We start from the raw sequence: 10048 nt of genomic DNA, 5'->3' as shown, positions 1-10048 counted from the left end.
CTAAGTACTTTCTAGCACTTAATGAATTAGAGTATTTATCCTTACTGGGTATGGAAATACGTTTTCATCTCACATCAGTATTTATTGCCATTAAACTTCAGATTTAACTCTACAAGTGGCATGTGGTTTCAAAGCAAAACATGAAGTATCTGCTATTGATACAAGTACAGTTATTGAAAAGGAAAGCTCCCCTCAGCTAAGGGCTGCAGGACCTTCATTTTCCCTGCTGATTCAGCAGAGCTAAGGACCTCGTGCTGCACACAGCAGCAAGACTACAATTTTCAGGCTGACCTCAGCAAGATGGCCATCCCATAATGAATAAGCATCATTAAGGGCTCTCAGCCTTACAGCCCACGCTGTCTGAATGTGTGATTGGGATTTAAAACCAAGAAGGAGATTCAGTATCCCAAATGCCTGCTGCTGCACCTGTGTTAACACACAGGAGGTTTTTGTGACTCGTCCCAAACTGCACTGCACTTACATCGCCTCAGATTCAGAGCTGCACACAGCCACAGCTGGTGTGCACTGAGCAAACATAAGGCCAAAAAGCACAGCTCTGCACACCGTGTTAGGGGTGTATTCACGTCCCTCCTTACAGCCAATCTCATGTTTTATGTTCTAGTATTACTGAGCTTTCTGAGGCTATTTTGTGTATGACAGTGAATTACAGCATCAAAGAACACAAAAGGTATAAACAACAATACTGCCTGCTTCACAGCCTGGGGAAGAATATTTCTGAAAGCAAAATGCATAGTCCCAATTGCAGCCATAGTCTGAAGTCCAAAGACACACGAACCTCAATCTTACACAGATTTAGTGCTTTCTCTACAAAGCTCATGATGAAAGGCTACCACCAAAGCTTTAGAGTTCAGTAACACCATTTTTAAAACTACAGCTTGTAAGCAGAATACAAACCATGCAAAGTCATCAAGAACCTGCTCTGCTGTTCAGGTTGACTTTAATTCGTATTGCTTTATTTCATTACAAAGCTCTATCATCTTCTAAGAAAAATAACACCTTTTACGGCTAATATTTATTCTAAAGCTAGAATACTTGGAAGAAATTGACAGGTATCAAATATAAGGACACTGAACTGAAATAATGGCATTTAGGAATGAACATATTTACAAGGGCATATTCAAAACCTGCGTATTCCTGTAGAACAGAAATGGTTTGAGTTACCAGTTTATTCCACTTACAAAAATCAAATTATACCGAATCAAAAAAAATCTATTACTCCTCCGACATGCCCTCTTATTTTAAGAGAGCAAGGATTTTCATACAGTCATGTGCAGCCAGAGCCACAAAGTACCCCACTCTGGGGCAGAGCTGGGGACTGTCCCCCCGCGTGTCCCTCCTGTCCATGCTGGAACACAGCAGCACCAGCACGTGGCGACCCCGAGCGAGGCGCTGCCCCGCAGGTACCTGCAGCAGGGCAGAGCAAGCCGCTGCTCAATGCGAGCAGGAACAGGGCCAAGCACAGATCCTCTCCTCTGGCTGCGGAGAGCTCACCGAGCGTCTTGAGCAGGAGCCCAGGACGTTATCCCAGGGCTGAAGTTAAATTGCACACAGTGCTGCTAACAAAAAATGTCAGCGCGCTCGTCTGGTTATTTTAAGGCAGTTTGAATGGCAGTTATGCAAAAACTCAGTGCTTACTATTAAGTACCTAGATACACTGGAAACAGGAAAAAAATAAGATTTATTTCTCAGTCTTAATTCTTCTGCACTGTTGAGCTCCGCAGCCCTGCAACACTAGCTCTTCTTCCGCTTACTCTTGGGAAGCAGCTGATCTTTTCCTGGCAGTCTGGGCTGACACGACTTCCTTTTGTTAACTCTCAAATCCAGAAGACGGCTGCTGAAAGAAAAGAAAAAAAAAATAAAGGTTTTGGTGTTGAGATGCTCTAAGCATGGCAGGTACTGAAGGCTGTGTTAAAGCACTGCAAGCAGCACGTAGGCACACACAACCCGGGGCTGTTACTGCGTGTGATGAACACAAATACCACTCTGTTCGAGGATGACAGCACCCACGCACTCTCCAGTCCCCTGAACACACTCCTGGCACTGTTTTGCCCCATGCCACCAGGCACTGGGGGCAGTGACATGCCCTGCCGGTGGCAGGACAGGATGCACAGAGCACTCCTCACCTCTCCTCCATCACCAGCCCGCACTGGAGCAGGACAGAGCAGCAGCAACCTTGCAAGTGCTTTATCCATAAAAGAGAAGAGCCTCTGGTGAAGCCATGAGGTTGTCGTATCAGTAAGATCTACCCGAAACACAGCCACCGAGGGAAAGGACGAGTGGGATGGCGATGGCTCCCCAACAAGGAAAGCCTGCAGGACTCCCATCTTTAAACAGGCTCCCCTCGCCAGAGGTTCTTCTCATTATGGACAAAGAATTTTCCACTGGAAACTCAAAGAAGTGTTTTCTTTTTAGTCACAGAGTTAATTTAAACAATAAAAACTAGCCATATTTAAATTAAGCAGCAAATTTCCATCAGCCAGCCTGAGAGCTTGAAACTCTATGTGGTGTTGACATGAAAGATACCTCTCGTCCATCAATAGCTATTACTAATTAAACATTCCTTGTAAACACAATCTTATTTATTTTTTAAACCATTTGCTAGGATGAGTACATTCACAACTGGAAATAACAATGGAAAACTGTCAAACGCCAAAGTCTGTGTCCCTGCTGACTGCAGCCAGATACATGCTAGCACAGCGGAGCAGGAACGACTTGCATTTCACAGCTCAGTTCAGCATCGAGATGGGAACAGAGCTCTTGTCTCGGAGATCAACACCCACCTCCAGGAAGATCAGTTGGCATCCTGGCACCGAGGTGCAGCCAGGAGTGCAGGCAGACCCACAGCTCCGCAGTGCTCAGGAGGCAGGGATTACACACACGTATCACCCTGCACAGCCCCAGCCAGTCCTCGAGACTGCAAACCTTACAGATGATTTCTGTAATGCATCAGGACAGAAGCCGACAGCGCTCCCCTCTCAGCTTTCCCCTCCATTCCCCAGTTTTGATCCCCTGCACCCATTCAGAGGAAAGGATCACTCATTTTAACCCAGAAGCAGCTGAGGTTTTAAAACTTGGTGAAATCAGGTATCAGCAAAAACTCATTATGTATGTGCTATACATAATGAGTTTTTTCTCTGCCATAGTTCAGAGTTTTCCATTAATTAAATTCAATGCAAATGCAAGGACCGAGCCCTCTGAAACATCTCATTACAGCGGTGCGCTGCCAAGAGCAGCCCCATGCCAACCGAAAGCACACAGGCTGATGGAAGTATTCATAAAGTGATGCACGGATGTTTTAGGAGTGCCAACTTTTTTTTTTTTTCCTTTAAACAAAGCTCTGATTTAGCTATGTTCAACCAACCCAAGGGAGCCGGTGCTCTCTGTATGGCTCACACCAACTGGTGTGTGGCACGCGGGCCGTGTCGGCAGCACTAGGTGAGGGAGCACTGGCCTCTCCGCCCAACCCTGCAGACGCAGGACAGAGCGAAGGAGCATTAAGCTGTGTGGCTGAGCTCACTGCTGAGCCCCTGATGAATGACACCGCAGAAGCACTGCAGGGAAAGCAACCCCGTGGCAGTGACACGCCAGCCACCCTGCAGAGCGCACGGCTTTGGCCACTAATGGATGAGGGGCGCAGAGCTGCACTGAGGCAGGCAAGCTGTCAGTGCACCACCCAGTAAGCACGTTTGCTTTTCCCATCCTGGGGCACTTTGCTAGGACAGCCGTAGCCAGCTGGAGCACTGCAGCCACACTTTTGGTACCCACCGCATCTGGCAGCGAGCAGCTAGCTCCTGCCCCGGCACAGCACCTGCTCCGGGGACACCAGCCCCACGGAACAGCCTAAGGAACTTCCTTCCAAAACCTAATTGCATTAAACAAAGCTAAAAGCGTATTAAACAATGCTCCCCTCCCTGGAAGTAGTTGCTGCAGTTGCCCAAAGACATTTTTTGGCTATATATGAGCAGAGATAATGCACACGTACAGGGCAGTGAAAAAAGGAAAGGTTCTCATCTTTTTTTTTTTTTTTTTTTTTTTTTTTTTAATTTGAGATCATCTTATCAGATACCATTGGCACATTGGAGAAGTTTGGAAAGAACTGTATCGCTGATTTACTAACGAATTGTTGAGGTCTAGCTTGAAACACCCTCTCTAGAGTTTGACAGAAAACTGCTAAATAATTCCTGACATTCAATACATTATTTAAAATATAAATATATGATCAATACAGCAAAAGAACATTTAGGAGCAGGACTAAATGTAAATGCTATGATTTTTTTTTAAACAACTTCAGTTCTTTTTAGTTATCTAGCAAGATTTTTTTCCCAGATTACAGATTTTTATACTTGCTTCTAACCTCCACCAGTTCCTGTGTTTGCTGCTCCTTCTGCAGAGCCCAGCAGTTTCCCAAGATCTCTCGCTGCCTGGCCAGAAATAAACGCAGTATTCCAGATCACAAACGAGCTGATTAGCTAATTCCCTCCCTGCTCTGTTATGGAGCATTCCTGACAAGCAACATGGCAGCACAGACAGCCAAGCAATTTTATTTTCTAATAGGATTGCTCATCTAATTTGCTCTTCACTATTACCCTCCGAGCCCCTCGGTATTGTTTTCCATTTTCTTCACTGATTGTGTGTGCACTTGAGAGCGCAGCCCTACAACAAGCCAAGCTGTTCCCTGCTGCCTTCCACAACACCACACAACACAGCCCTCACAAGGGCCCAGTTGTGCCCGGCACACACACACACACACACACACAAGAAGACAACTGATTTTTATTTTCGTTTACATATTTTTTTTTTTACAGCAGTGCTCATGCCTATGTTTAGAAGTACTTCAACCACTTTACAGATGACCTTACAGACGTCACTTAAATCCAGATCTTGTTTTATAAGAAAATCTTGTATTTTCTACTTTTCTTTGAATTTGAGATTGAATGCAAACATCAGGAAAAAAAAATAGCATTTAACCAGATGAGGAATTAACTTACATGGAAATGAAATGCTTACCATGCCATGAACCTGCAAAGTCTTCAGCATTTGTATAATCCTAGATGCCAGCAAAACACTGAAGCCAACAGGGTATTCAGCTACACAGCGGTCTCCAGGAGTAGGTCACATGTGATTCAATTCCCTGTGCCTCAGCTATTAACACTTACCTGAACAAAGATGCTTGCTTAGGATCAGGAACTTAATTTGTATCTGAAGGATTAAAACCTTCCACTGTTTCTAAGCTTGAACTTAAAGCCACTTGTCTACCAAGAATTCTGCAAAACCATTGTCACCAGCAGCACAGAGCAGTAAAAGCTGTGGGTCGTGGGAGAAACAGGCACCAGCTCAGGTACATCCGTGCAGCTGGGGGAGCAGGAGGCAGGTACCAAGCACATCTCCTTGTACAAGGACAAAAGACTGGTTTCTTAAGGGGTTTTAAAATAGATCCAGCTTTGGGTTACATTCATTTTCATTAGGATAAGAACATTTTTGTACTCTGAGGCTTTGATCTGCTTGTCCCATGGCACAGCGCCACCAATATTAAAAAGACAAAACAAATGTGCTTGGGGCCTTCTGCAGAAATGTGCAGATTTTAATCCTTTGGAAAGTCAGATCCCTGTCCGTGTTTTTTGGTTCATTTTGTAATAATGTTGTTGGCTTGGTCAGGGACAAAACTACCCTGACAAGATACTACACAGTCATTTATCCCCAACTCTGACACTTCTAGCATCCCACACTTGAGAGGGAAGAGAAGAAAAAAAAAAAACAAAGAAGCTGCCATCCTTACCTTAGGGATGAAGTAAATTTGTTTCTCAGAACACCGTGGCACATTTCTGAGGTAGACAGGGATCTTTCATTGTAACAAAGCACAAAGAACAAGTAATGACTGGTTGTCCTTTTATGTATTTGTTTACTTGTTTTTCTCCACGCGACACAGTCATATAGGAAATATACCCACTAGGCTTCACCTCTGGAATTTCATTAAAAGCTCTCACGAACAGCTATAGGTGAGCTGTGAATGGTAAAGTCACTACAAAACCTTTCAATTTTTAGGCATTCAGGTTTGGTCCTGCCCACAGAGCCAACCGAAACCTGCAGTTCGGCCAGCAGTCATGCACTACTTACTTGACATGCACATCATGGAACTGTAAGACTTTCATTAAGTGGTCACCAAGAGGTTACTGGAACCTGAAACACTGCCTCAATTTCATCAGATAGAGTGATGTGAACATATGTAGTCCCTACAGCACTATTTCACAGCAAGTGGATTTATTTCAGAACAGAGAATGAGAAATGCAAGGGGAAAAAAAAGTTTTGAAAGCTCAGAACACTGAAATTGTGCATAAATAAGTTTCAGGAATAGGATGAAGTTTTGCTAAAAATATGCTCCAAATTGCCACTAAAATATCCCTAATCTGCTCCATCTGTGCACTTCCACAACTACATAGCAAGTACATCATACAATAATACTTGGGTTTATTTTTTGAGTATTACCTTCTAATCTCTTTGTGTCAAAATAAGACAATTAGTGGAAATCAAAGAAGTCTCTAGGGAATTTATGTAATGTCTCAATTTTCATTAAGAGCTTCATAAAATACACAATTTATTTTAAGTGCAGAATATTGAATGCTTATTGCTTCTTTATTAGATCTATCAAGTAAATTAAGATGCTCAGGAAATCACTGTATCCCCTGAAAAACGCACAACACCCAGAGGATCAGAACTTCCCCCGTCTGAACACATCTCGCCACCTGAGAAGATGCACTACAGCTAGAGACACGGTTACAGTCCGACCAACTTTTGCAGATGAGGTTTCTTTCAGAAACTGAAGCTACAGACATCAACCGAGATCCAAACATGCCATGACTAGAAGATACTATTTGTAAGAGTAGTGACAAAACCAAATCATCTACATAAGGAAAACAATTCCCTCTGTTTCAGTTAACAAAGAAATCCTGCTTTAACATCACGCTGTGGAGCAATATTAGCTTGTCCTTTTGTATGCTAAACTAAGAGCAATGATAAGGATTTGCATTTTAAATAGTGATAGGTTCCTCTCCTTGGTCTTACCATGACAGAAGCCTCAGCAAGCTCCACAGCCAGGCCTGTCATCAACATGGTGCTTACCTCCAAAGTGAGATTCTCTGGGGCTGCACACAGTTACATTTTCTGATTTTCAGCGGTCATCCCCTAATACCAAATGTCATTTGGGATTTACAGGTATTACAGGCTGCAAAGTCTGTGAATACGGGACTATTTGAAAGTATTCTCCTCAGCACACAATTTGCACATGAACCTAAGCCGAGAACAGACCTAGACCAAACGCACTATACCTGTCAAGCTCAGCAAGAAATTTCAAATGGTTAATGAAAAGGCATTCCCATACAGAAATTCAAGTTGGCCCTTAGCCACTGGCTTTTATTCTGCATGAAAAAAAAAATCTTAGTTCCAATAATCTTCATCCTTTGCAAATGTTACTGTTCTTCAGGTGCAGGACAGCAATGCACCTCGAAGCCAGCAGGCCAAGTGGCTGGAAGGCTCCACGAGAACGTAACACACAGCCAAGGCAAACAACGCTCAGACTACTGATCCTGCCACTTTACAAAGAACACCTTCTTGATTTTTTGGGGGGTTCAGTTGTTTGTTTGGGGGGGAATTAGGAGGATTGTGGGTTTTTGTGGTTGCACGATTTTTGTGTGTGTTTGTTTGTTTGTTTTGTTTGTTTGCAAAGTACAGCTGCCATTGCAAGAACAATTTATTTGGAACAGAGAATGCAGCAGAAATCTCATTTAGTGAAAGGCTAGGTTTACTGTTTTAATTTCAGCCCATTTCTAGCTTTGGTGCCTACATTTTTCCAAAGCAGAATGTTAATTATCTTACGTTCAAAAGTACATTAAAATACAATGCCAGAAGCTGAAATTTCCATATTGTTTGTTTTGCAAATATCCAATTATTTACTCTTACAAAAATAAAGAGAGATTATTTTTCTGGCACAACTCAACTTCAAAAAAATAAAAATCTGTGCTGCTTATGAAATATACCATCTGCATGTTCTTTGGTATGCTGGCCTATGCCTTCACATATTAAGCTTGCCAGAGCGAAGCTCTCGTTTGACCATGCGCCTACTGTACCACTCTGCTGCCTGCAAGATCCCATTCTGCAGTGAAGAGAAAAAACAACAGCTTTAATGAAATTTGTAGATCTGCTTTACTTAACATTGGTCTGCACTTACCAGCTTGGCCAAACTTCATTATCACTCAACTAAATGAAAACAACAAGTGATTGGGAAGTTTTGGGGGTGAAGAAAATTATCAAAGTGACAGATGATTTTTGCTGTGGGTGCATATCGTAACTGATGTTAGCATCCAACTCTGCTGAATAGAAACACCCCATTAAGGAACAGTTTCCATATTTGATATTCCTATTTCTTCTTCCACTACGAACCGTTTTTCTAAACCATGCACGGAGCAACAAATGCCAAAATTAAGCAATGGCACATTATGCAGTATTGCAGAAAACAGTTTTGCCAGTTGTCATCTTGACAAATGGCGACACCACCAAGGTGACCATCACCAGGGGAACTACGCCTAGCACCTACAATACACACAGCCGAGTATTTTATACTCCACTGCCCGTCTTCAGTGAGCTACTTGCAGGTACTACAAAATGCAGTAAGCTTGTAAGTGTCCTTCCAGTAAACACCACTCACTTTCCCAAAGCGCTGCCTGTCTCTGCATGAAAGCCTTAATGATTACTTTCTGCTTTCCCACTGATGCACTTCAGCATTCACCTCTGGCACTGCTGTAATCAAGGCTTTGTCAGTGCTTCCATTAATGCTCCTTAATATCCATCAGATGTCTAAACACACACGTTTTGAGTTTCAAATATTACTTATGTCATTAACCATGAATTTTTAGAGATGTCATGATCTACTGACCACATATGTACATAGTGGATAGAGAAATTTGTGTTATAAATACTCTTTAAAAAGCAGACTACGAATTAAATGTGATACAGTTCTCATTGCTCTCCTAAGATCAAGTACCGAAGTGGATGTGATATTCAAAGAGAGATTCCAGTTCAAGCCAACTTCAACTGCAAGGGTAAACAGTACTACTTCTGCAGCCTGCATCAGTCTTCATTCCTGGTCCTTTGTACAAAAACTACCAAAACTTCACAGTTGATCTAACACTACACTACTACAAAATTCTTTATCCCTTCACTCACCCCACCACCCATCTATCCATATACTTCCTCTTCGCCTTCATATATTTCATTGGGTCACTTCAGGAATCTTTGGCAGTTTCTCAGTATTTCTTTGTACAGCTAGACCCAAATTTTACATATTACCACTAACAGAAGGGGATTTTTGTTTTTGAGAAATAAGATATTAAGATTTTAAAACAAGAACATGTTCTTCTCTCTTCAAACAGAAGTAAATCAAAATACATCTTACAATTCTAGGATATTCAACTGACATAGAGATGTAGGTAAGACTGACAACAATACAGCTTTGAATATAATAAAAGATTGGGTTCTTTCAGTTTTCTACAAAAATCAGTTCTTTAAAAAAAAAAGAAAAAAAGGACATTCTCATACTCAAATACACCTTAGAACAATGATTTTCAGCTAGTGACCTGGAACATCCATACAGTACTTTCCTGCAATTCAAATCCTCTGTACAAACTACATAACTGTGGAGATTCTCCATGAACCTGACTTTTTAGTGGCATTTGCCTCTTCTGTTGAAAACATAGGATTCCACAAACTGGAAGAGGCTGGAAATCAGCCTTACGGACTTTTCCACCCATCTATTTCTACTCACCTGTCAGATGACACTGAATAAATCTCAGCCTCTTCCAGATCTCTCAAAATATCTGAACTGGAGCTGGAAGGAAACATAAAACAAGTGAATTATTTTAGCAGCACCTACACCAAAGGTCTCCAGACAAAACTATTCATTCTGTAGGAATTCAAACTGTCGCAGTACTAAGAGACAAAAGCGTCATCTCAGACTGCTTGTGTAAGACCATGCATA

At 42.3% G+C, this 10048-nt stretch overlaps 1 protein-coding gene across 2 annotated transcripts in view; it reads right to left on the bottom strand.

Moving 5' to 3' along the window:
* Window positions 1–939: 939 nt before the first annotated feature.
* Window positions 940–10048, bottom strand: part of RAD18 (RAD18 E3 ubiquitin protein ligase) — a 43763-nt gene continuing 34654 nt past the window's right edge. Inside the window, exons 12-13 of one of the 2 annotated variants that reach the window (XM_084530972.1) lie at window positions 9836–9898; window positions 940–1852 (exon numbers count right to left, since the gene is read on the bottom strand). In XM_084530972.1, the coding sequence (XP_084387098.1) occupies window positions 1753–1852; window positions 9836–9898 (163 nt within the window). In that variant the 3' untranslated portion in view covers window positions 940–1752. Of the gene's footprint in view, window positions 1856–9835; window positions 9899–10048 lie in introns of both variants that reach the window. The other variant, XM_084530973.1, reaches the window with a different exon arrangement.

This window comes from Aythya ferina (genome assembly GCF_964211825.1).
Source record: "Aythya ferina genome assembly, chromosome: 10".
Taxonomy (NCBI): Eukaryota; Metazoa; Chordata; class Aves; order Anseriformes; family Anatidae; genus Aythya; species Aythya ferina.
Note: the sequence above shows the minus strand (reverse complement) of the source record. Positions and strands in the feature narration are given on the sequence as shown.